Genomic DNA, 27744 nt, shown 5'->3' with positions numbered 1-27744 from the left:
AGAAAGAAAGGGAAAGAAAAGAAAGAGAAACGAAGGAAAAAGGAAGGAAGTTCGAAACCCTGGGCTCGTCGGAAATTTAAACTTAGAACCGACCCACTCAAAGGAAAACTACACGCCCAGACCAAGTTCCATGGCCACCCGGGATCTAGGGCCACGTCTGCAGAGGCAGACGCGGCGGTGGAGGCTATTGCCCTCCTTTCGGGTCCCGGATCTGGGGTCCACTGCCTCGGCGCCAGGCCTTAGGCGCACTCAGAACTCCCAGGTGGAAGGCTCCAGTCAGGAGGCGCAGGCGAGTCCTGTCTGTAGCCGGGCAAGGCGAGGGGCCGCAAGCCGGACGGAAGCGGGAAGTCGGATCGGCCCCGGCGCCTGCAGCTGCCACGGAGAGACCAAGTTCCCTGCGGCCGAGACTCCGTGAAGCTCCTCAATCTTCACCGCGAGAAAATGATGGTGTTCGGAAAAAAAAAAAAAAAAGCGGGCTCGTCCGGGATTTGAACCCGGGACCTCTCGCACCCAAAGCGAGAATCATACCCCTAGACCAACGAGCCAAGACGACAAGCGTTCTCTGACGTCTATACTTGGAGGTCCACACCCGCGGTTCCACTCTCCCCCTCCACGCGCACCGCTCCAGTCCCCGCCTTCACTCCACCCCTACCCCTCCCCGCCCGGGTCCCGGCCACACCCCCACCTCAAGCCCATCTGGGAGGGTTGCGCAGGTGGAGGTTTCGGTTTCGATCACAGGAAGCTGGTAGGAGGTGCAGCGCCTCGGGGACCAGCCCCGGGAAGAGCTCCTGTACGACCCCCGCCCTCAGGCGCACAGAGGCGGACCCCGCACCCTGGGCACCGCGGCGCCGCCTCCCCGAGGGCCACTCGGCTCCCAGCGGCTCCAGGCGGCCCCAGCACCGAGAGGAGGGCCGGTGACCAGGGGCTGCGGCCCGCGGGGAGGTGGTCTGTGTGGCCCGCGTGAGGCAGCGGTCTCGCGTGCTGAGCCCCAGCCCAGAAGTTTCACCCAATGTGAAACCCGAGTGCAGGACCCTGAGGAGGAGACCCCGCCGCCTCCCAGCAGGCCAGCCCGGGCATCCTAGGAAGGGATCCCGTCTCCCACACAGACCCCGGGCTCCTGTCCTCAGCCGAGCTCCTTCTTGGCCTGAGCTCTGCCCAGGCGACCCTCGCAGCCCTGGGACCTCCGATACACGGGCCGGAGCTGGGGTCAGAGTTCATTTCTTCCCAAACGGGCGGCTCCAGAAACGCTCCAAACTTTTCTTCCGTTTTCCACTGGCAAGGGACCCAGCATTTTACTGGGAGCCTAAGGAGGAGAAAGGTCTATCGGGCTTGTCCCTGTGGTGAGGCCTCGCTGCCGGCCCTAAACAGGGACGAGGGTTTGAAAACCCTCACACAACCCTAAGAGAGAGTCACGCCGAGTTTCCCCCTGGCCATCTCCAGTGTCCTTCGTCCCTTCAGCTCTTGTCCCCGACGTTCCCGCTCCCGGGAGCTGTAGGTGCCGCACACACCCACGAGGGACGGCAGACAGGGGACACACACCGCAAGGGGCGGCAGACAGGAAACACACACCCTCGAGGGACAGCAGAGAGGACACACACCCGCGAGGGACGGCGGACAGGACACACACCCGCGAGGGACGGCAGACAGGACACACACCCGCGAGGGACGGCAGACAGGACACACCCCCACGAGGGTCGGCAGACAGGACACACCCCCACAAGGGACCGCAGACGGGACACACGCCCACGAGGGTCGGCAGACAGGATACACCCCCACGAGGGTCGGCGGATATGACACACACCCGCGAAGGACGGCAGACCACACGGGCCTGGCGGCGTCCTCGGTCCGCGCCGAGCTTAGGGCTCTAGCGCTCAGGATGTAGCATGTCTCATGTCTCGGATCCAGGACTCATCCCCACCAATTTTATATAGAAGAGGGAAGTTCTGGAGCACTCCAACAGACGTGTGGGAAACCACTTTTTTCGTAGCCGCCCGGCTAGCTCAGTCGGTAGAGCATGAGACTCTTAATCTCAGGGTCGTGGGTTCGAGCCCCACGTTGGGCGTGAGATTTTGTCGGACGGATTAGACTTGCAACTTGGAAGAAAGTAAAGTAAGAAAACGTGGAAGTGACTCCGTATACTTTGCAAATCGGGATTGTTGGTCAGGCAAACGCAAAACGCTCCACCAACCAACTGGCTTAAGGATATATCAGGATTCCCTTTGTCTTGTTTCATAAAAAAAAGAGGCCGAGCGTCGTGGTTCATGCCTGTAATCCTCTCACTTTGACACCAGGAGTTTGAGACCAGCCTAGGCAACATGGTGAAACCCCCAGCCCTTAAAAAAAACACAAATTTTCGCCAGGCTTGGTGGCGTGCGCCTGTAGTCCCAGCTATTCCAGAGACTGAGGCAGGAGAATCACTTGAACCCGGGAGGTAGAGGTTACAGTAAGCCGAGACTGTGCCAGTGCACTCCAGCCTGGACAACACAGTAAGACTCCGTCTCAAAATAATAATAAAAAGAAATTGGCCAGGCGCGGTGGCTCACGCCTGTAATCCCAGCACTTTGGGAGGCCGAGGCAGGCGGATCACGAGGTCAAGAGATCGAGACCATCCTGGCTAACATGGTGAAACCCCGTCTCTACTAAAAAAGAGAAAAAATTAGCCGGGCATGGTGGTGGGCGCCTGTAGTCCCAGCTACTAGGGAGGCTGAGACAGGAGAATAGCGTGAACCCGGAAGGCAGAGCTTGCAGTGAGCCGAGATCGTGCCACTGCACTCCAGCCTGGGCAACAGAGCGAGACTACGTCTCAAAAAAAAGGAAAAAAAAAAAAGAAAGAAAAATTACGTATGTATAAAATTTGCATACACGTTCCATATTCAGTAAACAGAGCATTTGGGACCCTCTCTGCATAATATTTGCCTTAAGAGGAATTCTCCTTCTATTTCACCCCAGTTTAACACTGGCAAAAATTCTTATAATTGCACGCTACAGCACACCAGGGACTCTCACCTACCATCAGGGACGTGGTCCTCATTGCCAGCCAGCCAGCCAGCCAGCCAGCCAGCCAGCCAGCAGGGGAGTCAAATTTAGAATCTCACCCTTATAATCTGGTTCTAGGCTAGGTACCATGGCTCAGGCCTGTAATCCCAGCATTTAGGGAGGCCAAGGCAGGAACATCACTTGAGCCCAGGAATTTGCGGGTGCAGTGACCCATGATCGTGCCACTGCAGCCTGGGCAACACAGTGAGACCCTATCTCCAAAAACCAAAACAAGTATTTATACCTCTCTAATAACTGTCATATTAAATATTCTGTGAAAATAGCTAATGGGAGGTGTGGTGGCTCATGCCTATAAGAACAGCACTTTGGGAGGCCAAGGTGGGAGTATTGCTTGAGCCCAGGAGTTTGAGACCAGCCTGGGCAACATAGCAAGACCCCGTCTCTATAAAAAATAAGTAGCATGTGCCTGCAGTACAAGCTACTCAGGAGGCTGATTGGGGAGGATCACTTGAACCTGGGAGGTCGAGGCTGCAGTGAGCAGTGATCACACCACTGCACTCCAGCCTGGGTGACTGAGTGAGACCCTGTCTCAAAAAAACAAAAAAACAAAAACAAAAACAAAAAAAAAAAAACAGAGCTGATGATTTCCTGACTGCTACCTGGACATTGGTTTGGTAACAAATTTTGGCTTCAATGCAGTGCTGAGGTCCTTACCAATGGAACGTGAGATGACATAATTCACAGTATACAACAGCATCGTGATCAGGCAATGCGTGACCTGGTTGATTATGAGGAGTTGCAGACTGAAGCAAGTGCCCTGGGTGACCAGTGGCTGCTGTGCCTGATTGTTGCAGCACAGGTGACCACACGGACTTTCATTAGTTCATGGCATGGAAAGAAGTCTTCTGAAGGCCCTGGTTTGCTTACAGAAAGAAGATGACAAGATCAGGTCTCTAAACTTTTAGACTAAGTCAAGTTCAGAGACGCAGGGACAATTTATGGCAACCATACAATAACCTTAAAGCCACAAGGCTGATATTGCTAAAAATCAACCATGTCATTTAACTAGGCATGTTGCAGAATGGCAATGTAAATTGAATTCACAGCCTTAGGAAATCTTTGGTGTGAAAGATACAGCATTGATTAGGAAGAAGTGGTGACATCAGATTGGACTCAAAATTGAGAATCTTGAACTGCAAAGGTTGACCTTGGAGAAAACAGCCTACATGACAAAACAAAACAGAAACAAAACAAGTTTGGCTACTTTAAGCCATCATAAGGAGGATGGGATATGATTTTGTATCTGGTGAATTTATCCATCTGGGTGCATATCCCAAAGAGCCTATAGTTAATATGTTATCTCATGCAGCTGACCATGGCCCTACCAGGTTTCTTGGTTGGTTGGCTGAAAATTGAACTCAGTGGTGGCCTATGTTTAATGAGACTGGGCTGCCAGAACGTCTCAGGCAAACTGTAGAGAAAGAAACCTAAAGACACCAAGCAATGTTGGAGTGCATCTTTCACGCATGATGTGCATACCACTGAGAAGACCAGAGGACACTCCCTTTCTTTCTTTCTTCTTTTTCTCTTTTGTCTTTTTTTTTGAGACGGAGTCTTACTCTGTCGCCCAGGCTGGAGTGCAGTGGCATGATCTCGGCTCACTGCAACCTCTGCCTCCCGGGTTCAAGCGATTCTTCTGCCTCAGCCTCCCAAGTAGCCGGGACTACAGGCGAGCGCCACCACACCCGGCTAATTTTTGTATTTTTAGTAGAGATGGGGTGTCACCATATTGGCCTGGCTGCTCTAGAACTCCTGACCTCGTGATCCGCCTGCCTCGGCCTCCCAAAGTGCTGGGATTACAGGTGTGAGCTACCGCACCAGGCCAGGACACTCCCTTTCACAAGGCCTCCCGAAAAAATCCATCACTGAAGCATCAGCTTCCTTAACTAGCTCTGTGGTGGCCATTCTCTACAGGTGGCCTATGATGGTGGAAGGTAATGCCATTGAGGTGTGGAAGGTAACGCCACTGAGGTGTGGAAGGTAACCCCATTGAGGTGTGGAAGGTAACGCCATTGAGGTGAGGAAGGTAATGCCATTGAGGTGAGGAAGGTAATGCCATTGAGATGTGGAAGGTAACCCCATTGAGGTGAGGAAGGTAACCCCATTGAGGTGTGGAAGGTAATGCCATTGAGGTGAGGAAGGTAACCCCATTGAGGTGTGGAAGGTAATGCCATTGAGGTGAGGAAGGTAACCCCATTGAGTTGAGGAAGGTAATGCCGTTGAGGTGAGGAAGGTAACCCCATTGAGGTGAGGAAGGTAATGCCATTGAGGTGAGGTCCCTGATTTCAGTGGAGATGATGGGGTCCAGGATGTTTGGGGAACTGGGAGAAGCCAGGCCAGAGCTGGAAAAACAGAAGAGTCCCAATTATGGGTTTTATTTATTTATTTTTTTATTTTGAGACGGAGTCTCTGTCACCCAGGCTGGAGTGCAGTGGCGCGATCTCCGCTCACTGCAACCTCCACCTCCCGGGTTCAAGTGATTCTCCTGCCTCAGTCTCCGGAGGAGCTGGGATTACAGGCGCGTGCCCCCACGCCCGGCTAATTTTTCTATTTTTAGTAGAGACGGGGTTTCACCATGTTGGTCAGGCTGGTGCGTGATCGTGATCCGCCCGCCTCGGCCTCCCAAAGTGCTGGGATTACAGGCGGGAGCCACTGCGCCCGGGCCAATTATGGGTTTTAAAGGCAAAAGCCAACCATGTTTTTATACATGTTTATGACAAAACTCAAGCAGTGGTCCCCATCAGAGCGGCTTCTGATTTTACTTTACACCATGTCCTGTAGTTCGGGAAATTTTTACCTTGAAGATGGCATCATATATTGAATGGATTTAAAAAAAGAATACTATGGACTATTTCAAATATGTATTAAAAGAGAGAAAATAGTGCAATGTCCCCTCATGTCCCCCATTATCTACTCATGGATAAGTAGTTTCATCTATACCTCCATCCAGCTTATGATTTCTTTTTTTTTTTTTTTGAAACGGAGATTACAGGCTGGGATTACAAGCTTAAGCCACCGCGCCTGGCCTCAGTTTTATGATTTTTAAAACAAACCAGTTGTCCTGTAATTTAATCTGTAAATAATTGTGTTTATAAAAAAAAGGATTTAAAAAATATTTGTAACCATAATAGAATTAACAAACCTGGAAAAATAAACAATCATTCCTTTCTATCAAGTTAAATGGATGGTACTTAACATCCTATAAAAGATTCAGCTCCTTTTTTCTGTAACCTGAGATTGTGCTCGTCTTCCTTGAAAACAGGTAGAGGTTTCTGATTTACAGCCTTTCTGGTAACCTTTACCGGAACTCCGCACCTCCCCTGGAGTATACCGAATTCTGAGTCTTTTGCCCGCTAAGGAACACTAAAATTCGGCCTTTCTTTACCCCGGGTGGGACTCGAACCCACAATCCCTGGCTTAGGAGGCCAATGTCTTATCCATTAGGCCACCGGGGCGGATAGCAAAACGCTGTCGCTTGTCTTAGACCAGTCTCTCAAACGCTGTCGCTTGTCTTAGACCAGTCTCTCCATCACTCCGCGGTGGTTCCTGCACAGCCTGCCCGTCCTACCCTGGCATTTCTCCCGCCCCTCCACGGCAATCCAAGCTTCGGTTCAGATCTCGTCCGCTCCTGAGCATCCTCGGGACCCCAAAGAGACGGCGCACGTGCAGAGGGACCTGAAAGACATCGAACGTCAGATTTTTGGCTCGGCTCTTTGGTCTAGGGGTATGATCTTCGCTGAGGGTGCGAGAGGTGCCTGGATCAACTCCCTCACAAGCCGTCGTCTCCACTCAGGAGACAACCCAAGTCTAGGGGTAATTAGTAGCGAATGATGCACTTGCGATGGGTAGAGTGTATGGCAAGGGGCACGCGATGCCAGCTCAGCAACTGGCTCCTCATCCCGAGCCCGCCGCTTCTGGAAGTGTCGGTCTGCGTCCTCCTCCCCCGCATTGTCCGTTAGACCAAGGGTGCCGCCCAGTGGTCGGAAGCCTCTTAATAATGACCCTCCAAAATCCGCCCTCTACATCCCCAGCTGGCTAGGTGTTAATCTCAGGATCGCCACGTTGGGTGTTTACTTTCCTGCCCCAACATGTGTGTTATTTTCCTTTTTTAAAAAATCTGTATTTTAATAACGTTCTTTTCCTTTAATACCTAGTAAAAGCTTCAGTCCAGGAGTTCGAGACCATCATAGGCAAAATAGTGAGCGCCCCGTCTCTACCAAAAACAAATACCTTCGTAAACCACTGAAACATCAAAAAAAATTAAAGGAGAAAGTGACACCCTGCACGACGCCAGGTCACCAGCGTCCGCCGACCGGAGGCCATGCCTGCAGCTGCGACTCTCCGCAGCCTTCACCCCGTGGAAGGATACCCCACCCCGTGGAAGGATACCCCAAGAGGCGCTGCTCGGCACCCGGACTAAACTCGGGTTCCGCTGGTAGACATTTTTTTTTTCCCTCGGTGAAATATTAACTCAATCCTGGAGATACTCTTTGAATTTTATTTTATTTTATTTTATTTATTTTCTATTTTGAGACGGAGTCTCGCTCTGTCGCCCAGGCTGGAGTGCAGTGGCGCGATCTTGGCTCACTGCAACCTCTGGCCTCCCGGGTTCAAGCGATTCTCCTGCCTCAGCCTCCTGAGTAGCTGGGAGTACAGGCGCGCGCCACCACGTCCCGCTAATTTTTGTATTTTTAGTAGAAACGGGGTTTTACCATGTGAGTCAGGCTGGTCTGGAACTCCTGACCTCATGATTCGCCCGCCTCGACCTCCCAAAGTGCTGGGATTAGAGGCGTGAGCCACCGCGCCCGGCTCATCACCACTATAATCGTTTTCTTTTTTACTTTGTTACCCCATGATCAGTTGATACAAAGTTTTTCATCACAATAATCAATTAAACTACACATGTCGCCGGGCGCGGTGGCTCACGCCTGTAATCCCAGCACTTTGGGAGACAGAGGCTGGACGATCACCTGAGGTCGGGAGTTCGAGACCAGACGGGCCAACATGGAGAAACCACCCCCGCCCACCCCCCCACCCTACTAAAAATACAAAAATTAGCCGGGCCTGGTGGCGCATGCCTGTAATCCCAGCTACTCGGAAGGCTGAGGCAGGAGAATCGTTTGAACCCGGGAGGCGGAGGTTGCAGTGAGCGGAGATCAAGCCATTGCACTCCAGCCTAGGCAACAAGAGCGAAACTCCGTCTCAAAAAAAAAAAAAAAAAAAAAAAACTACAGGTGTCCTTTGATCCCTTGGGGCAACTCCTCACAGCAAGCAATCCCAGCCCCGCGTCTGTCACGGTTTCCATCACCTGAACTTTAATTTGTGAAGTCAATCCCCTACCAGATCCCAGGACCCGCGTTCTCTGGCTTCAAGCTCCGCAGTCCGCCAGGGCCCTGCCGGCGTTCTCTGAGTCGCCCTCGCTGCTATTCTGGCCCTGGGTCCTTAGCTTCGCGACTGGAGGCGCAGGGCGAGGTCCGAGTGTTCCTACGGGGGTAAGGGGCGAGCGACCGGCGCACTCAGTTCGAGTGTCGTAGTCGCCCAGGGTGCAGTCCCAGGTGAAGAAATTTTTTTAAGTGGAGCTGGAAGAAAACGTTAACATAGCAACGACCACGAAGGGACTCGAACCCTCAATCTTCTGATCCGGAATCAGACGCCTTATCCATTAGGCCACGCGGCCGTACGGTTCCCAGCTATTCTCATAAAGCTTTCTATAGCCTATGCTGTGGCTTTAACGCGCATGCTTAGAGTGAGGGGAGGCCGGTCCTTCCGAGGCTCCCGGTGGGCGGGACTCCGAGCTGGGCCACCGCGCCGGGCCGCTGAGGCTGCTGGGTGGAAACCGCCGCCGCGGGCCCGGGACTGTGAGTTCGAGCCCTGGCGAGCCCGCCCTACCCCACCCTCCCCGCAGCAGGCCCCTCCGAGACGCCGTTTGGGAGCGCTTTCCCCCATGTGCCTCCCGCCGCTTTGGGTCAGGGGCTGCAAGCTGCTTCCCCAGCCCCTGTGCTTGCTCCATCACGGTGAACCTGCAAAGGTGTGTTTCAGAGGCTTTTGGCCCCAGACTTTATTCTGGCCGCCTGGAAAGCGGAGGCCGTGTCTCCTGAGTTTCTATGGCCCAGCGCGGGGTGGAGGTGGGGCGCGCGTACACAGGGACATGTCTGGGAGAGGGATATGCGTCCTCTTCCTGGGACCCCTCTCCCCCTGGACGCTCCCATAACCGAACTGCCAACCCAGCCCAGCCCAGTCCAGCCCATGTTGGGTTCCTAAGTCCCGGAACCTGGGCACAGGCCCCAACTCGGTTCCCCTGGACACTATTGCGTCCATATGCAGTGCCAGGCGCTTTACACACATTATCTCACTTATTTCACACGTCCTTGAGAACAGGCACTGTTCACGGCAGATATTTATTGCACGGCCACCCCCACGCTGCCACGCCTTGCTCTCAGATGAGGAAACCGGGGGGATGGGGGGTGGATGGAGGCAAGAATGGCGCTGGGATCTGGCCACCGTCTCAGCAGCGCCCCCGTGGCCGCCGCACCCTCAGGCCTGGAGGCAGAGCCGGCGCCGGAGCGAGCTGCGGATCTCCAGGCAGGCCTTGCGGAGTTCATCGCAGTCGGGGCCCAGCACCTCCTGCTCACACATCCGCCTGTTGACCTGAGAACCACACCCAGCCTGTGCCCGGGGCTACAGCCCTCCGGGGCTCAGCCTGCCCCAGGGGAGAGCCCCTGGCTTGGTACATTGCAAGGCCTAAAATTTCAAGGACTGCCTGGACATCTTTGAGGCTCGCAGAGCTCCAGAGGCCTAACGGTGAATTCCTCTGCTCTGGCCAGACATGTCCCCACCCAGCAGGACAGGCTCCCACCCCGTAGGTCCCCTCTCAGCAGACCAGCTGCACCCCACCTGGTCGTCACCCTAATGGACTTCAGCCCCCTGACAGGCCTTGGAAATATTCAAACCAACCAACCACATCTGCCCGTGGGAACCAGGGGGCATCTCACACTCTTGTCACTACAAAGCCAGCTTCCCACTGGCCCTGCAGGTTCACCCTGCTCTGAGCACAAGCCCAGGTGGCCCCGCATGGCATGCAGTGTCCTCCTCCCCACCCGACTGCAGTACGTGTGACTAAGAACTGCAGTGGATGGCATCTGTGCAGCGTCGGCCATCCTGCGTTTGGTTATCTTGTAGTATTGAGGGCAGAGGATCCCTCCTTTGCCAATGGAGTTCATAGGAGGTGATCAGAATACCAGGGCTGGGGAGAAGGGCAAACCCAGCTCCTTGCCACTTGTCACCCTGGAACCCCCCAACACACCTCAGTCAGCAGCTCCAGAAGGTCTCTCCCGGGGCTGGCTCTGAGGACCTCCACCAGTGTCTGGATAAAGTCTGAGCCCTTGTCATCGCGATAGGCCACATAGCCTAGGTCAGGGGATAAGGGCCAGAGCATCAGACCAAGGCCCCAACCCTCTGCCTTCCAATCCCAGGGGTCCTATTGTTGGTGGAAGGTGGGGTACAAGGAGGCAGGACCCAGGAATCAGGCAAGAGAACAGGGCAGGGAGCAGGGACTTCTTGCATCTGGAACAAGTTGTTGCTAGGTATTTGCAGAGGTGAGCCTATGGAGAGATTCACTACTGAACAAACATTTACTGTGCACCTACTATGTGCCAGACACTGAGCAGGGCCTTGGGGCAGGCAGATCTACCCTGGCCTCGTGGAACTCACAGCCTAGAGGAAACCTGCACACACAGTGGTTGGCACAGCTGCGCCTCACAGCACTCACCATCACTGCTGTTACTACACATCATAACCCATGTAGGGAACATGGCTGGACCACAGCTGGGCTGGCATCTCTGTGCCCCAACCCTAAGCCCTAGCTGCCCCTAAGGCTACTCCAGATCTTAGGCCAGGAAGCTGGGCCCTGTGTAACCACAGGCTCCCGATGACCCATCTCCTTACCCTCTGCGGCTGAGTAGACCGTCAGTATGTCTGCTTGGTCAGAGCTCCCTGGAGGGGTGCCCCTGCAGGAGCTGCCTGCAAGAGGAATCAATTCCAGTGATCAACATCGTGGAACTCCATCAGCCCCGGGAGCTCCCCATCTGTGGCTTAAGGGCAGCCCAGGGAGGTGGAAAGAGTGCAGGGCAGGAATGACAGACGGAAGTTCAAAGCTCGGCCCAGCCACTTACCAGCTGTGACCTCAGAAAAGCTATTTGACCTTGCCGACTCCAGCGTTCTTGCCAGGCTCCAACAGGGGAAGAAGCTCCCACTTCCCAAAGGCCCTTGCGGTTTAGGAAGATTTTTTTCTTCCCATTGTCTTGGCAAACAGAGGATGCAGGTGGCAGCCATACCCCAGCTTAGAGCCCTGGAGATGCTCTCTGGACAGTCCCCACAACCAGCCCTGCCCAAGCCCAGGCCCTGGAAGGAAGGCAGAACCCACCTTGGGCCTCAGCGTAGATCTGCAGGACGTCTGCATGGGAGGGGACAGATGGAGGTGCCCGCAGCCAGCTCCAGTACCAGGGGAGAGCTGTGGGCCCCACACCAGCATCCCTGTTTCCTGAAGAGGGTGGGGAGAGGCAGATAGTCTCACTCCGGGGATACCTGGGGGTGCTCAGGGGTCTAGTGTGAATGTGGGGTCAAGGTGAGAACCCAACTCCAGAGCTCCAGGGCAGGCTTGCCAGACTGGAGACATTCAGAGCGCTGAATGACAGGTGTTGAGAGTTAAGGGTTCAAGGTCGTGGACTTGACCTCTAGGATAGGACAGGAGAGGGGGCAGGGAAGGGCGGGTACCCGGGCTCCCTGGAGAAGGTAGACCGTGAGTCCCGGGGGCTGAAGCTTGGCCGAGGAAAGTGAGGGCAGTAGGAGGCCGGGCCGCTCACCCCCACGGCAGGCCTGCAACAGGAAGATCTTGGGGCGGCCCTGCAGCACCTGGCAGCGGCTCAGCTCCTGCATGAGTGCCTCGGGCTGCACCTCTTGCCCGTCAGCCCCCAGCAGCTGACCCCGTGGTCCCCCATGGGCCATCAGGGCCACAAGGGCACAGCTCACAGGGCCCCTGCAGGTGTCCAGTTGCTCCCGGAACTGGGCCAGCTGCTCCTGGAAAGCCTGGGGTGGGAACAATGTTGAGGCCTGGGCCAAAGCCACCACCTCCCCAGCCACTGGCTGCCCTCTGTGAGGCTGACAAGGTTTCCCAGACCCTGCCCCACCTGGCCTCCCACCGCCTGCCACTCACAGGTCCAGGGAGGAAGCCCTCTTTTTTTTTTTTTTTTTTTTTTTGAGAAGGAGTCTTGCTCTGTCACCCAGGCTGGAGTGCAGTGGCGCGATCTCGGCTCACTGCTATCTCTGCCTCCTGGGTTCACGCGATTCTCCTGCCTCAGCCTCCTGAGTAGCTGGGAATACAGGCATATGCCACCACACCCGGCTAATTTTTTGTATTTTTAGTAGAGATGAGGTTTCGCTGTGTTAGCCAGAATGGTCTCGATCTCCTGACGTCGTGATCCGCTTGCCTCGGCCTCCCAAAGTGCTGGGATTACAGGCGTGAGCCACTGTGCCCGGCCTGTTTTTGTTTTTTGAGACGGAGTCTTGCTCTGTCGCCCAGGCTGGAGTGCAGTGGCCCGATCTCAGCTCACTGCAACCTCGGCCTCCTGGGTTCAAGCCATTCTCCTGCCTCAGCCTCCCAAGTAGCTGGGATTACAGGCACGCACCACCATGCCCTACTAATTTTGTCTTTATAGTAGAGACGAGGTTTCACCGTGGTAGTCAGGCTGGTCTCAAACTCCTAATCTCAAGTGATCCACCCGTCTCAGCCTCCTAAAGTTTTGGGATTACAGGCGTGAGCCACTGCGCCCGGCCAGAAGCCCTTTTCTAACTCCCTCCTGCAAGGCCTTGGCATGGCCTCTTTAGAGGTGACGTAGAGACCCAGCTTCCTGGAGCCAGTTCTCCTCCTGCCCTCGTGGGGAAGCCGCACCAAGAAGTTGAGAGGTGTGAGGAGAGCGGAGTGGGCTGCTGGGAGCCAAGAGGGAAACCAAGACTTGGAGCTAAAGCTTTGAGCTGGGGAGGGGGCGGGGGGCCAGAGAACCAGCCAGTGAGGGAGGCCTCGGGGACCCTGGAGACCAGGCTTCCAGAGGCAGGGAAGTGACGGACCAGATGCAGGCAACAGGGAGCACAGAGGCTAGACTTGTGGTGCACTTCCTGCCGGTGATGGAGAGAGGCCCAGGAGAGAGGCCCCAGGTTTCTAGGGAGGGGTGGTCTTCCTTCAGAGCACCAGCGGAAGTTCTCGGCTTCCCCTCACCTGAGCTGTAGGGTCCGTTCTCACGGTGGTCTCAAAGCCCAGGGCCCGGCACAGGCCCCCCAGCGCCTCCACGTCATGCTGGGCCCCAGGCCGGCCTTGGATCACAGCCAGGAGGAGGGCAGCCCTGGCCTTGGACAGGTCATACTGTGTGCTGGGACCGGGGGCCGGCTGCAGAGAGGGTTAAGACACATCTAAAGTGGCCTGAGAGGACTCCAGCTCCTGGCCTCCCCGGCCTGGGTCCCCCTAAGCTTCTGTCCCACTGGAAACTGTGGCCATGTGATTGGACCCCTGCCCTGCCCCCCTCACCTCAGGCCTCCAGGGCTCCACGCCTCCCAGGCACAGTGCCCCCCTCAAGGAGCTCCTAAGGACGGGGCAGCAGGTGCCCCCTGCGGACTCTTCAGCCATCCTGCGGAAGAGCTGGGGATGGGGCCGAGAAAAGACTCAGCCAGGCTTGTGGCTTCTGTAGTCTCTTCAGGGTCACCTGCCAGAATGCAGACAGGAGGAGGCCAGCAAAGGACAGACAGGCAGGATGGCCTCAAGCAAGGCCCAGGCTCCAGTTCAGGCTCAAGGTTATGGACTTCCCTGGGCATGGATGGCCTCGAGTGGACAGTGGCCACACCATTAACCCCTGCCCCGGGATCAGTGCGCAGAGAAGTGGGGATGTTCCCTAGAGCGGGGCTGGGCCTGTCAGGAAGACTCACGGGGTGGGCACTACCCTGCTGGGCGATCTGTGGAGGAGAGCTGGGGCCCCCTCATCCCCAGGGCTGCCCAGGGGCCACCCAACTACACAGTGAGACCTTCAGCCTTGGAGACCAGACTTGAAGCATTCCCAGTCCCAGCCTCCAGGGTCCTGCGATCTAACAGGGCGGACAGCCACTGCTTGGTGTAGAAAGGGGCAGCCTGAAGTGCAAGCGTGGATGCAAGGAAGGGCATCGCTGGCAGCCTGCAGAGGACTGTGCAGGGCTCCCGGGACAACAGGAAGGCATAGCAGGCAGAGGGAACCGCTTGGGCCAAGGCATGGAGTTGGGAGGAGTCGAGTGTCGGGGATCCTGAGTGGGTTGTCAGGGGTCCCGAGTTGAGGGTGAGGGGCTGAGACCACTTCTGTAGACAATAAAGGAGGTTTGTAGAATGAATCGGAGGGAGGATACAAGTGAATGAATCTAACTGTAACTGGCTTAGGGGGGCACAGCAGAACCAGCAGAGACAGCAGGACCAGCCCCGCTTCCCTGGGCCTCCCCCTCCAGCGTCCCCACCTCCGTCAGCAGCTGCACCAGGGACCAGTGAGGAGAGCGGCCACACAGCTCTCTCAGGCCAGCAAGGAAGGCTCCGGGCTCCAGGGAGGCTGGGTGGAGAAGCAGCATGTTGGCCTGCAGTGAGGCCCGAGGCTCTGCCCCTGGGTCCCTGCCCAGCTCCTGGATCCTGACCCAGCTCACTCACACCCAGGGCCACTTGAGAGCAGCAGGAAGACTTTGGGGCAGCCCCGCAGGGCCCGGCAGCCGCTCAGCTCCCGGACCAGCTGCTGTGGCTGCCTCAGCTGCCCTCTGGGGGCCACCAAGGCCACTAAGGCACACCCCACAGGGCGCCCGTGGGCATCCAGCTGCTCCTGGAACCAAGCCAGTTCCTCGAGGAAGCCCTAGGGGCAAGAGTGAGACCGACCTGAGTCCGGGGAGGTTTTGGGTGGGGAGGAGATTCTGGGTCAGGGGAGAGTGGGGAAGGGGTCGGTGCTGGGCCTGAGGGTGGATGTAAGAGGCAGAGGCTCACCTGGACCGGGACCTCCCTCCTCGCGCAGCTCTCAAAGCCCAGGGCCTGGAACACGTCCTCCAGGGCAGTGACTACAGCGGCCGCCACCCCAGGGCTGCTGAGCATCAGGGCTGCCCTTGGACCCTGGACGTCATACTTCCCCTGGGGAAGCAAGGCCAGAGCTGGGCTGGGCTGGGCTGGGGCTCAGCAGGAGCAGCTGGGCTAGGCGGTGCCTCCTGCTACCTTTCTCCCCAGGCTGTCTCGAGTGTCTGCCATCTGCATGGCCAGCCGCAGGGTCCCAGCCACCAGGAAGGCCATAGGGCCAGACGGGGCTTCCTCCAAGCACCAAGCTCGGAGCTCACCTCCTGGCCCTGGGCTCTCAGTGCCCTGGGTCCTAACCCTTGCCCTCTACCCTAACGAGTGCTATCAGCTCTGCTTATGAGCTGAGCTGGACTCTGCCCCCTCCCTGGAACCCTGGGTCCTGGCCCCACTCTCCCAGCCTGGGCTCCTGTAACTGGCTTAGGTGACTTCTTTGCTGGCACTGACATGCCCCTACCTGAGCCAGGAACCTGTGCTCAATCCTATTCTTAGCTCCTGGCCTACGTGCTTATCTGATCTCGTTACACCCGAGTGTCTCCCTTTGGAGCCAGCCACCGCCACCAAGAAGTCCTTGTACCATCCCGGCCACCCGCCACACGCATGCACACAGCACCAGGCCCCCAGAGGTAAAAATCTCCAACTGGAATCAGCCTTGTCCACAGCGAGACCTCGCTTGCTTCTTACGGGAAACGGAGACCATGACAGTGACTGCAGGATGATGTGTGCATGGAAGGTTGGCTAAGAAAGGCCTAGGGGCAGAGAGGGCTGGCACATGCACACCTGTTACCAAGGGACCAGAGCGTCTTGTCCACCGGCCCCCGCCTCCCCTCAGCCAGGGGCCCTGAGGCCACTAGCAGGCGAAAGAGAAGGAACCAGCATGGGTGGAAGGAGGGGTCGTGCCTGGATGATCACTAGTTTTGACCACGCACCCACCAGCCCTTGGTGGGTCCCGGCCTGGGGCTCCTGGTAGGGAGAAGTTGGATGTCAGGGGCTGGTGGGAAGGGCAAGCCCGCTGTCAGCCCCTCCTCCAAGGGACTCAGCCTGGGGCAGCCTTGAGTTCCAGATCCCCAACACGCAGCAAGAGGGTCCCACCACTGACCAAGCAGCATCTATGGGCCCTTCTTCCTTTCACAGTTGTGGGAGAGGAGTGGCCTGGTGAAGACCCTGAGTCCTGCTCAGCTCCCCGTTCTGCTGGAGCACCGACGGTGCTCCCAGAGCAGGGCAGGCACTAGCTGACACAGGGGGACAAGAGTCCCAGGGGACACAGCTGCCCATTGGGGCCCAGCCGACCTGGACGCCAAGGACGCAGCTCCCCCTGGTGACGGTGCAGCAGCATGTGCCACCAGGACATAAGGCCAGGGCAAGGGGCTTATATTCCAGGTATCCCCACCCTCCAGCTACCGAAAGAACAGAACAGCCTGGAGGTAAGTTTTCACGTTTATTAATACTCTTCTGTTGCCCTTTGGAGGTCTGTGGGGGAGTCCTTGCAGGGCCTCTGGTCTGTCCCTGTTCATGGAAGGCAGTGCTCAGGAGGCAGCAGCAAAGTGCCAATGAAGCGGGGCGTTAGTGCCGATGGAGCGGGGAGCCAGTGCTGGTGGAGCTGGGCGTTAGTGCCAATGGAGCGAGGCGCTGGTGCCGGTGGAGCGGGGCGCCGGTGCAGATGGAGCGGGGCGTTAGTGCCGATGAAATGGGGCGCCAGTGCCGTTGGAGCTGGACGTAGTGATGATGGAGCAGGGTGGTAGTGCCGACGGAGCTGGACGTAGTGATGATGGAGCGGGGTGGTAGTGCTGATGGAGCTGGACGTTAGTGACAATGGAGTGGGACACCAGTGCCGATGGAGCAGGGCGTTAGTGCTGATGGAGTGGGGCACCAATGTCAAAGGAGCGGGTCATTAGTGCCGCTGGAGTTGGGGCGTTAGTGCCAATGGAGTGGGTGCGTTAGTGCTGATGGAGTGGAGCATTAGTGCTGATGGAGCGGGGCGCCGAGTGGGGCATTAGTGCCGATGGAGCGGGGCCGATGGAGTGGGGCGCCGAGTGGGGCGTTAGTGCCGATGGAGCAGGGCGCCAGTGCCGATGGAGCAGGGCGCCAGTGCCGATGGAGCAGGGTGCCGGGGCCGATGGAGTGGGGCGTTAGTGCCGATGGAGTGGGGTGCTAGTGCTGATGGAGTGCTAGTGCTGAGTCTGGTGCAGCCCCACCTCTGGAGGAAAAGATGGCAGCCAGGCGCCCTGTTCTTGGTCTCCAGGGTTGGCCTCCTGTCGCTGGAGCCACCATTATCCTCACCAGATTGGTGGGCAGGTGGCTCTCAGAGCCTCATGCTAGGGCAAGTAGGCCGAGGGCAAAGGCAGGCCGAGTCCGTATGGCCAGGACAGGGCAGAGTGGTCATGGCCTGGAAACGGGAGTGGGAGGGGGCCAGAAAGCCCCTGCCGCCGTGACTAAGACCCGCGGTCCCACAGGTGTGGGCTGTCTCTCCCAAAGTCCAGCAGCCCCCTGGGGGGCCAAGGCCAGTCCTCCACGCCCACTGAAAGGCACAGGTTGGTAGGGCAGAGGCCTGACCCATGGACCCACCCCACAGGGCGGGGGCCAAAGAGCCACACAGTCAAATGAGGCTCGGGGGCTTCTGGGAAGGGACCTAGACCTGAGTCCTTGCCACCCTGCTGTCCCTGCCAGGAATGTGTTGGGGCTCCAGGAAACTAGAGGGGAAGAGGAACGCTAGGCGCAGAAGGGGGAAAGAGGACAAGATCGGGGGCGGCAGGGGAAGGCTTCCGTTCTCTTTGAGTGCTGGGCAGTCCTCAGAGCCAAGCAGGGCAGGCGAGCTCCGAGTGTGAGGTACCCTGGGGTCCCTCGGACAGCCCGGGAGGTGGCCACAGATGGAAGGAGAGTCCCAGTGGTGAACAAAGCAGGATGTGCCGTGGCTGGGCCTCCCCCGGGTTTCCGGCCAAGCCAGCTGCTCACCCCACGGGCTGGGCCATCTTGGCGTGCAGGCTCTGATGCGCGATGAGGTGCGCGCGCTGCTTGAAGCTCTTGTCGCACTCTCCGCAGCCGAAGGGCCGCTCACCGGTGTGCACACGCCGATGGTCCAGCAGGTAGGAGCGCAGCGAGAAGCTCTTGCCGCAGTCGCTGCAGCCGAAAGGCTTCTCGCCCGTGTGGATGCGCTGGTGGTCGGCCAGGTAGGCGCTGCGGCTGAAGCTCTTGCCGCACTCGGAACAGGAGAAGGGCTTCTCGCCCGTGTGCACGCCTTGGTGGCGCACCAGGTCCGAGGAGCTGCGGAAGCTCTTGTCGCACTCAGGGCACTTGTGTGGCTTCTCGCCCGTGTGCGTGCGCTGGTGCCGCGCCAGGTCCGAGCCCCAGCGGAAGCGCTTTCCACACTGCCCGCAGCTGTGCGGCTTCTCGGCTGCCAGGTCCCGGAACTGGCGCCGGCGAGTGGGTGGCCGCCCCCGTCGCGCGCCCACCACTGGGCCCAGGGCCGCCCTCGGCCGGTTCTCGCTCTCCCAGGCCTCAGCCTCCTCGGGGCTCCAGGACACAGTCACGTCGCTGCCTGTCTGGCCTGGCACCACCGGCACCATCTCCTGCAGCAGGGACTTCTCACTTTGGCCTTTGAGCCCAAAACCTGCAAGGGGAAGGAGGCGACCTCTTCAGTCCCACTCGGTTCTGGGGCCAGAGCTGAGGTGAGGAAGAAACAAGGCTGGGGAAAGCTCCCTGGCCTCCAGGTTCAGAAAGCCCTGGGTTCACACAGCTGAATTCTCAGGTTCCTCATCTATAAAACAGGGATGATTGGCCAGGCGCAGTGACTCAAGCCTGTAATCCCAACATTTTGGGAGGCTGAGGCGAGCTGATCACCTGAGGTTAGGAGTTCGAGACCAGCCTAGCCAACATGGCGAAACCCCGTCTCTATTAAAAAATGCAAAAATCAGCAGGGCATGGTGGCGCACATCTGTAATCCCAGCTACTCAGGAGGCTGAGGCAGAAGAATCACTTGAACCCAGGAAGTGGAGGTTGCAGTAAGCCGGGATCATGCCATTGCACTCCAAGAGCGAGACTTTGTCTCAAAAACAAACAAAAACCCAAATAAATCAGGGATGATGAAAAAATTCGGCAGAGCAGCAGTCTGAATAAGCCTCTGATCCCGCCTGCATGGGCCAGCCCCCTAAGCCATCTGTGCCCTGCAGGCCACACTGGGATCCAATGTCCCACTCTGAACCCCAGATATCAAGCTCCACAGCAGAACAGATTTATAGTAATTTTGAAACTTTTCAAGGGCCGGGCGCGGTGGCTCACGCCTGTAATCCCAGCACTTTGGGAGGCCGAGGCAGGTGGATCATGAAGTCAGGAGTTCGAGACCAGCCTGACCAACATGGTGAAAACTCGTCTCTATTAAAAATATTAAAAAAATAGCCGGGCATGGTGGCTCATGCCTGTAATCCCAGCTACTCAGGCTGAGGCAGGAGAATTGCTTGAACCCGGGAGGTGGAAGTTTCAGTGAGCTGAGATCACACCACTGCATTCCGGCCTGGCGACAGAGCAAGACTCCATCTCAAAAAAAAGAAAGAAAGAAAAATTTTCCCAACTGTCACAGTCGGAAACTGAGGAGCCAAACTGGTCTAGCTAGTGTGGCTCCCTTCACCACGCAGGCTCTAGTTCTCCAAACTCAACACAGATCTGGACAGATCTGGACAGAGGTCGCAGCCCATCCTGCTGGGAGTGTGGACTGAACAAGATGATCCCTGATGGTGCTGAGAAGGGGCCTGGCATGGAGAGGAACCTGGTAAGTGCAGTTCTGACGAGCAGGGGCCCAGGCTGGTGAGCAGCTGGGGTTCCCCGTCAGCACCCCTGCTCCTAGCAGCCCAAGGTGGCCTCACAACTATGCCTGATCCAAGTCCCAGCTGTGTCCCTTCAGCATCCACTGACCTGAGTCTCAGGTCCCTTATGTGTAAAATGGGGACAATACTTCCATGCACTAGGTTGTGAGACTCAAAGGAGAAGTTGCCCTTAGAGCAACAGCAGGGCTGGGCAGTGCCGACGCCGTCCCATGCTGCGTGTGGAAACACACAAAAACTGATCATCAGCCAAGAAAGGAGTTACTCAGGCTCCTGGCAAGACCTAGGGAGAGCCTGCTTTGGAACCAGCTAAGGATGGGGTGGGAAACAAGACTGAAGTTCCAGCAGAATCGGGGGCGGCCAGCCTGGACCCAAAGGCCCTGGGTGCTTACCCAGGGTGGTGTTCCGGGAGTTCTCCCGCTTTATGCCCCAGAAGAGATCCCGCTGAGCAGGGTCCAGGGTGCCCCATTCTTCCCGGGAGAAATAGAATGGGATGTCTCCCAATGCCACAGGTCCCTGGAATGGGGTGAGAAGACCCGGCTCAGGCCTCCCTTGCTCAGGCCTCCCAGCAGCACTGGCGGGGACAGGATGGGTCAGATGAAAGAGGCCTGATGGGACAGCAAGTCCCATTTTACAAACTCAACAGGGCCAAGTGCCTTAAAGAAGACAAAGGGACTGGTGACTCACATGGACCCCAGAGACAAAGCAGGTGTCCGTCGTCTCTCCGGGATGCCCCTCTTGAAGAAGAGCAGGAGGCTGGGCTGAAGGAGAAGAATGGAGCCTTAGAAAGGCCAGCCCAGGCTTGACACCGACGCCTATGGCCTCCCCAGCCTGTGCGCATGCACACACGCCCTGGACTTCACAGAGGGAGCTGTCCTGCCTGTGACCCTTAGGGCAACGCCGGTGACAAAGCTAGGTCCCTGCCCAGCCACTCGACTGTCCACAAGAACGGAGGCTTACTCACCGCTATGGCTGTGCTGCTCCTGGGGAACAGACGGCTGCCTCCGTGCCCCCACCGTTGGGGGAGGCCCCGTGGCCTGGGATCCCCGGCCTGCAGCCTCGGGTTCCGCCTCCTCCGAGGGCACATCCTGTGCAGGAACCACAACATGCTCATCAGCCCGAGACCAGACCGGGGGAGACAGAGTTTACTCCCTGGGAAGGAGACACAGGACATGACCCTCAGGATGCTGGGGTGTGGGAAGGAGACCAATATGGTGCCCCAGGAAAAGTCCGGAGGAGAATGTGATACCAGGTAATGCTGTGTGCCCAAGGATGCTCCCCGATCATTCACGAGGCAAGAACCAGCCCTGAAAGGCCAGAATCACAGCCACTTAGCAAGCGGGTAGCTGGGGACCCTCCTGCCAAAGGCAGAACCCCATCCCCCAGCCACTCATTAGAACCTCCCCAGATGCATCCAATGTGAAGGAGCCAACATCCCACAAGGTAGCAGGGGCCCCGGACAGCTCCACCTTCTCGCCCCACTCTGGAGCTGGCTCTATGCACACCCTTGTGTCCCCAGAGCCAGGCCTAGAGCAAAATGCAAATAAACATCAGCAGACCCTGCATGGAGCTAAAACCTCCTGTCTGGAACATTCGCACTTCAGCCCTATTGCTGCCTTCCAAAGCCACAAAAAATAAATCACATTTACTTTGGATTGCATCTTTCAGAAAGGCACCCATGGCACACTGTGCTTGTGTGCCTGCTCCTGGGGGGTCTGTGTCTCCCCTACCCTGTGAGCCTCTGGGAGACTTATCTCTGCAGGTTACCCACTTCTCTCGAGCTCAGATACCATCCAGCTGCCCCTGGATGTGGAAGGGCCCCTCACCTGTCGCCAGGCTTTCACTGGCTGCTTCTGTAGGTCCTCCACCAAGGCGACAGCCTCCTCACCGTTTCCCGGGTGCTGCTCACGCACCCAGCCCTGGATCTCCCCTGGCAGCACTGTCAGGAACTGCTCCAGCACCAGCAGCTCCAGGATCTGCTCCTTGGTACGCAGCTCGGGCCGCAGCCAGCGGCAGCAGAGCTCCCAGAGCTGGCTGAAGGCCTCATGAGGCCCATGCACATCCCCGTAGCAGAATTGCCGGAAGCGCTGGCGGCAGGCTTCGGAATCCCTGCCATCCTCATGCTGGGCAGATTCCTGTTCCCAGGAGGAGTCTTCCACTTTCACAATCAGAAGCCCTTCTCCCTCCCCAGGGGCCTGGTCCTGGGCCTCCAAGGGGGCTGCCATTCCCCTGGCCTGAGGCTCAGGGTTGGTCGGCCTCAACCTGGGCCCCAGAACCTGTACTTTCAGTCTCCCAGAGGGATCCCCTGTGGTAGCTGGGCTGGCATCTGGATGTGTACTCCTGGGGAAAGAGCAAAATGGCAGGACTGAGGAGGAAGGATGTGGAATACACGAGCAAACCCCAGGCTGAAGAGCCATCCAGTCCCCATCCTTTCATGGCCCTGAAGCCTTTTCTAGGCTTTACTGGAATGCCTTGCTCATGTGACTGTCTCTCCTATTAACACAGGCCCACAAGCTCTCATCCCAAAGCCAGAAATCCAAAACCCGGGTGTTTCATAACTCTTTGACAGCAAAACCCAATGTCATTCATTTGGCAGCACCACCTGACCTGATATAAGCATATTTATAATCTCAATTTATTCCACTAAATGTAAATGTTCAAAATTATGGTGGAAATATTAATAACATATATCTTCAGTTTATAAAATTTCATTGAGCTATGCCCACTCATGTGTTTTTCTGTATGCACATTATACATCAATTAAATATCTTTTTTTTTCTTTTTACTGAGAGAGAGTCTCACTCTGTCGCCCAGGCTGGAGTGCAGTGGCGCAATCTCAGTTCACTGCAACCTCCGCCTGCCAGGTTCAAGCGATTCTCCTGCTTCAGCCTCCCAAGTAGCTGGGACTACAGGCACCAGCTACCACGTCCAGCTAATTTTTTGTATTTTTAGTAGAGACGAGGTTTCACCATGTTGGCCAGGATGGTCTCAAACTCCTGACCTTGTGATCCACCTGCCTCGGCCTCCTAAAGTGCTGGGATTACAGGCGTGAGACACTGCGCCCGGCCTAATTAAAAAATTTTAACTGATATGTTTCATTATTTAGTGTTGCCCCAGATCCCTCTGGAGATGTGCTTGATATATCGTCTGTGCACTATATTATCTTTCTCAAATTTGAAAACCTCTGAATTCCAAAACACATCTGGCCCTGAGGTGTCACAGAAGGGCTTACAGACACCATCCAAAGCCATTTATCCACAGGTACATATAAATGTATGACACATTTATACCTTACATTGTTACTCTCTACTGAAAAGTGTATTATGCAATTTTCAGTAATCGATTTTTTGTTTCAACAATAAAAATACAAACTGGCCGGGCTTGGTGGCTTATGCCTGTAATCCCAGCATTTTGGGAGACAGACACAGGATGATTGCTTGAGGCCAGGGGTTCAAGACCCCTTTGGGAAGACAATGTGAGACGCCATCTGTACCAAAAAACAAAAAAAAGCCAGGTGGGGCTCCTGTAGTCCCAGCTACTGGGGAGGCTGAGGAGGAAAGATTGCTTGAGTCCAGGAGTTTGAGGTTGCAATGAGCTATGATCGCACCACTGTACTCCAGCATGGGCAACAGAGTGAGACCATCTCAAAAAAAAAAAAAAAGAAAAGAAAAGTAAAAAGAAAATGAAAAAAATACAAACCATCGTAATAAAAAAGGGAAGATTCAAACAATATCGAAATGTGTAAAACTCTCCCTTCCTCAATGCCATTGTACCCCCCGACTTAACAGTCTGACAAATGACGTCCCAGACCTTTTCTTGTGCTTTTACTAAAAAAGTCATCCATAGCGGGGAGAAAAGAAAAGGTGCTTGATGTGTTTCTACATAAATGAGACCTTACTGCACAGACATTAGCGGCACTATGAGCTTCCGCGGTATAGATATGCTCTAGTTTCTTAATCAATACTCGAGTGATGCATTCGGGTTGTTTCCAATTCTTTAGTCCATCCTAAGCACTTTATTTATTCTGCTCCTCACAAGACCCCTGAAAGGTGCGTGCACCATTCTCATCCTCTGGTGACTTCGAAGAAGACTTTCCTCGAAGAGGGCCAGGACTCACCAGGGTCGCTCAGCAGGACACGGCAGGCGGGAAGGCGAGCCAGCCGGAGCCCCGCGCTGTCCACCGCAGCCTCGCCCGCGGGGCGAGCGGCGATCGTGCAGGGGCGTCTGCCGGGGGACCAAGCAGGCAGAGCGGCGCGGGGGACCAGCACTTCCTAGCAGTGCGCGCGCCCTCCGGCCTCTGCCTCGGGGCGCTGATCCCGGCCACTCGGAGCCCGGTGCTTGATGTTGGAGCCAGGCGGCCAGAGCCCCCGCCCCCGCCCCCGCCCCCGCCCCCGAAACACACAACGCCCACTACGGCCCAGGAGATCCCACTTCCGCCGCGAGCTCCCGGCGCCGGAAGTCCTCGCGGGGCTCGCTGGGAAACTACGCCACGCAAGCATTCCCCAGCTCCCAGAAAGCCGTTCGTCCACTGAGCCCGCCTTCTCCATGACCGATGGCCAATGAACAGGAAGAATTCTCAGGCTGCCTATTAGAAGACAGAAACTCCATACGCGTCATACACCTGCACCCGGGAGGAAAGGCGAGGCTCTGCATCTAGATTTACCTCGTTCTCTTTTGTCTCCGCTTTTTTTTCACATTTCCTTGCGCCCCTGGCCCTTGAGCGACAAAAAGGGGAAGCCAAGGCTGGCCCGAGGAACGGAGAGGGCACATGGCCTAGCCACGAGTGGAGCTTCTGCTCCGCCCGAAGGGATGCGCTGGAGCGGCCTCTTCCTTCTGCCACGGTCTTTCTTTGCCAACTAGTAGGTGAGGGCCGAAAGGCCGCGGGCCGTGGAGCTCGGGCCGGGGAGACTCTTTTCCAGCCTCTTGGATCCCGCTCCTCCCAATTCCTTGGAGAGGCGTCGAGCTTGCTGGGAAGTGCCCTCGGGTAAGGGGCGCGGAGCCTCCTGCGGCGATCCTCTGTCTTCGGGTCGCCTTAGGACGCGGCAAGCGGGACACTGACCTGGCCGGAGTCCCGCGTTCTCTCACCAGCTGCTTTGTCCACGAGTTGCTGCTGGGCGTCAGGGGTCCCACGGCCCGGAGGGATCTAGAGCAGGGGGGCTCGGGGTCCTTTCCATACCCTCGGATCCTCTCCCACTCTCTCCACGCCTCGACCCGGAGATGATTTCAGGCTCCAGATCTCTTTCATAAATGGAAAGAGTTTTCTTGGTTTGTTTTGTCTTAATTATGTAGGCGTTGCATGCTTGGAAGAGAAAATTTAGAAAATTAATTGGAAAACCATAAAGATAGCTTTCTCGTGATAGCCACAGGGCTTGCTCCCTCATTCTGCTCATATGTCACCCCCTCAAGGAGGCCTTCCCCAGCTCTGTAAACAACCTGTGCTCGGCCTTAACTTTTCTCCCTAATGTTTATCACTACCTGACATATACGTGTTTCCCACGACTCAACGATAAGTGTTCATGAGGGCAGACACTTTTTAATGCCCTATGACAAGCACCTAGAATTGTGCCTGGCACATGGTAGATGCTTAGTAAATATTTGTTTAATGAATGAAGGTAAAAAACATTTCTAATACGACCATCCAGGAATAAGTACTATTCATGTTTTAGTCTGTTCTTACAGTTTTACTGTTCAGACAGTTGTATGCCTGTGAATATATATGTATTATATATATGTATATATTTTTTTATTTTTATTTTTATTTTTTTGAGACAGAGTCTCGCTCTGTCACCCAGGCTGGACTGCAGTGGCGCGATCTTGGCTCACTGCAACCTCCGCCTCCTGGATTCAAGCGATTCTCCTGCCTCAGCCTCCCGAGTAGCTAGGATTACAGGCATGTGTCACCACGCCCGGCTAATTTTGTATTTTTAGTAGAGACGGGGTTTCTCCGTGTTGGTCAGGCTGGTCTCGAACTCCTGACCTCAGGTGATCTGCCCGCCTCGGCCTCCCAAAGTGCTGAGATTACAGACGTGAGCCACCGTGCCTGGCGGAATTTTCATATTTTAAGTCCCCCACCCTTGGACATTTAGATTTTTTCCATCTTTCTGTATTTTGCAGATATGCTTCTACATACACCTTTATTCATTTGCTTGAACATTTCCCTGAGAAAAACTAGAAATGGAATTGCCAGATTACTTTGTGTACATATTTCCAAACTGTCCTCCAGAAAGAATGTAATGCTTTGAACTTCCACTTGAGAATCAAATGTTTACCTTCCTCTGTTCCTCCAGATTTGGACATTTACAGTGTTCAGCCGTTGTTGTGGCATTCCAATTCAATTGGGAAACAGCTTGATGTAGCGTCCCCATAAGGTCCACAGTAATTAATTTTTTTTTTTTTTTTTTTGGTTCAGTGGTGCAATTTCATGGCTCACTGCAACCTCCACCTCCCAGGTTCAAGCGATCCTCCCATCTCAGCCTCCCTAGTAGCTGGGATTACAGGTGCACACCACCACACCAGGCTAATTTTTGTATTTTTAGTAGAGATGGGGTTTCACCAGGTTAGCCAGGCTGGTCTTGAACTCCTGACCTCAAGGGATCCGCCTGCCTCAGCTTTCCAAAGTGCTGGGATTACAGGTGAGAACCACTGCACCCATCCTATTAAACTTTTAAATCTTGATAGTTACCATGTATAGAGTGTTTATATGCCAGGCATTGAGCTAAGTCTTTTACGTCTCGCGCTCATTCTGTGCAACAGCCCAATGGGAGAAATTCCATGAATATAGTTACCATTTCCTTGATTTCTAGAGAAGCTGGATATGTTTTCTTTTTTTCCAGTATTATTTCTATTTATCCTTTTGTGAATTGTCTGTTGTTATTTTCATTGGAATATTCTCTTTTTTTGACAGAGTCTCACTCTGTTGCCCAGGCTGGAGTGCAATGGCACAATCTCGGCTCATTGCAAACCTCTGCCTCCTGGGTTCAAGCAATTCTCCTGCCTCAGCCTCCCAAGTAGCTGGGATTACAGGCACCCGCCACCACGCCCAGCTGATTTTTTGTATTTTTAGTAGAGACGGGGTTTTGCCATGTTGGCCAGGCTGGTCTCGAACTCCTGACCTCAGGTGATCCACCCATTTTGGCCTCCCAAAGTACTGGGATTACAGGCGTGAGCACCCGTGCCCGGCCACACCATTATTTTGAAGAGAAAATTTGATAAAAATAATTGGTCAGTGGTAAAAATGGTTAACTACCCAACTGGTAAGAGAGATTTCTAAGAGTTACAGAATAGCAACTGCAGGAAGGAACTTGTGCCCTTAGGACTGAGGAAGTAAAAAGGAAGGAAACTTGGAAACACGGAAGAGCCCTTCCCCTTTCAATTCAAGGTGGAGACTGGACCTCAGAAGAGGGAGTGGGTGCCCCGAGAACTCACAGCTAGTGGACAGCGGAAAGGGCAGGAGCCAGACCAAGGTGAGGACAGCGGAACTGAAGGCCGCTGGTTACCTCTCCTGCCCTCTGCTGGCCACAGTGGAGAAGACAGCCCCTCCCTCCTGCTCTGACCTGACAGTGTTCATCCATCGCCCTGTATTAGCGAAGAACAACATCAAGCTGGCTAGCAAGGAACTGTATACAGGGTCCAGCTGGGTATCACACTGGATCTCACCCAAAGCTGAGATGTGATCCAGCTCCGTATCACAAAGCAGAACGAAAAGGATGTGTTTGGGCTGAGAGGCCATACATTGGTAAGTGGCACATGAACTGTATTTTCTAT

The 27744-nt window shown here is 55.6% G+C and overlaps 3 protein-coding genes and 4 non-coding genes across 27 annotated transcripts in view; 2 read left to right on the top strand and 5 right to left on the bottom strand.

Moving 5' to 3' along the window:
• Positions 1 to 473: 473 nt before the first annotated feature.
• Positions 474 to 545, bottom strand: TRNAP-UGG (transfer RNA proline (anticodon UGG)). Its single transcript has one exon. It is a non-coding gene; the product is annotated as a tRNA-Pro (tRNA).
• A 1444-nt stretch (positions 546 to 1989) lies between these two features.
• Positions 1990 to 2062, top strand: TRNAK-CUU (transfer RNA lysine (anticodon CUU)). The gene has a single exon. It is a non-coding gene; the product is annotated as a tRNA-Lys (tRNA).
• Positions 2063 to 6439: 4377 nt separating this feature from the next.
• On the bottom strand, positions 6440 to 6512 carry TRNAR-CCU (transfer RNA arginine (anticodon CCU)). The gene has a single exon. It is a non-coding gene; the product is annotated as a tRNA-Arg (tRNA).
• Positions 6513 to 8661: 2149 nt separating this feature from the next.
• On the bottom strand, positions 8662 to 8734 carry TRNAR-CCG (transfer RNA arginine (anticodon CCG)). Its single transcript has one exon. It is a non-coding gene; the product is annotated as a tRNA-Arg (tRNA).
• Positions 8735 to 9412: 678 nt separating this feature from the next.
• CASP16 (caspase 16) lies at positions 9413 to 15547 on the bottom strand. Its single transcript, XM_523278.8, has 11 exons — positions 15311 to 15547; positions 15089 to 15229; positions 14765 to 14960; positions 14581 to 14669; positions 13634 to 13744; positions 13328 to 13495; positions 11919 to 12141; positions 11480 to 11596; positions 11002 to 11076; positions 10361 to 10464; positions 9413 to 9705 (listed from the first exon to the last, which is right to left on the bottom strand). The coding sequence occupies exons 1-11, from the start codon at positions 15383 to 15385 to the stop codon at positions 9592 to 9594; spliced, it is 1413 nt and encodes a 470-aa protein (XP_523278.4). The 5' UTR covers positions 15386 to 15547; the 3' UTR covers positions 9413 to 9591.
• Positions 15548 to 16591: 1044 nt separating this feature from the next.
• On the bottom strand, positions 16592 to 24444 carry ZNF213 (zinc finger protein 213). 2 transcript variants are annotated; one of them, XM_510765.8, is made up of 6 exons: positions 24098 to 24444; positions 21807 to 22320; positions 20945 to 21068; positions 20668 to 20741; positions 20373 to 20496; positions 16592 to 18773 (listed from the first exon to the last, which is right to left on the bottom strand). In XM_510765.8, the coding sequence occupies exons 2-6, from the start codon at positions 22203 to 22205 to the stop codon at positions 18115 to 18117; spliced, it is 1380 nt and encodes a 459-aa protein (XP_510765.2). In that variant the 5' UTR covers positions 22206 to 22320; positions 24098 to 24444; the 3' UTR covers positions 16592 to 18114. The 2 variants fall into 2 exon arrangements, with proteins under 2 accessions (XP_510765.2, XP_009428440.1); XM_009430165.4 differs by lacking the exons at positions 20373 to 20496; positions 20668 to 20741 and having other exon boundaries at positions 24098 to 24181.
• Positions 24372 to 27744, top strand: part of LOC107968686 (uncharacterized) — an 18728-nt gene continuing 15355 nt past the window's right edge. For 4 of the 20 annotated variants that reach the window (XR_010152554.1, XR_010152555.1, XR_010152553.1 and 1 more), the window contains exon 1: positions 24374 to 27715. The gene's annotated coding sequence lies outside the window, so the exon portion shown is untranslated. Of the gene's footprint in view, positions 27716 to 27744 lie in introns of all 20 variants that reach the window. The other 16 variants (XR_010152550.1, XR_010152552.1, XR_010152549.1 and 13 more) reach the window with 14 other exon arrangements.

The sequence above is a fragment of the Pan troglodytes genome, chromosome 18 (genome assembly GCF_028858775.2).
Source record: "Pan troglodytes isolate AG18354 chromosome 18, NHGRI_mPanTro3-v2.0_pri, whole genome shotgun sequence".
NCBI classification, from domain to species: domain Eukaryota; kingdom Metazoa; phylum Chordata; class Mammalia; order Primates; family Hominidae; genus Pan; species Pan troglodytes.
The sequence above is the reverse complement of the archived record's forward strand: the minus strand, read 5'-3'. Positions and strand labels throughout refer to the sequence as shown.

Coding starts and splice junctions, on each gene's coding strand:
- CASP16 (XM_523278.8), bottom strand. CDS start 15,385: ATGGCCTTCCTGGTGGCTGGGACCCTGCGGCTGGCCATGCAGATGGCA. Junction 14,961..15,088: donor GGAGGGAGGTCCCGGTCCAG/GTGAGCCTCTGC, acceptor TCTTGCCCCTAG/GGCTTCCTCGAGGAACTGGC. Junction 11,597..11,918: donor GTTGCAGGCCTGCCGTGGGG/GTGAGCGGCCCG, acceptor CACCCTCTTCAG/GAAACAGGGATGCTGGTGTG.
- ZNF213 (XM_510765.8), bottom strand. CDS start 22,205: ATGGCAGCCCCCTTGGAGGCCCAGGACCAGGCCCCTGGGGAGGGAGAA. Junction 20,742..20,944: donor GGAGCAGCACAGCCATAGCG/GTGAGTAAGCCT, acceptor CTTCTCCTTCAG/CCCAGCCTCCTGCTCTTCTT. Junction 20,497..20,667: donor GCTTTGTCTCTGGGGTCCAT/GTGAGTCACCAG, acceptor ACCCCATTCCAG/GGACCTGTGGCATTGGGAGA.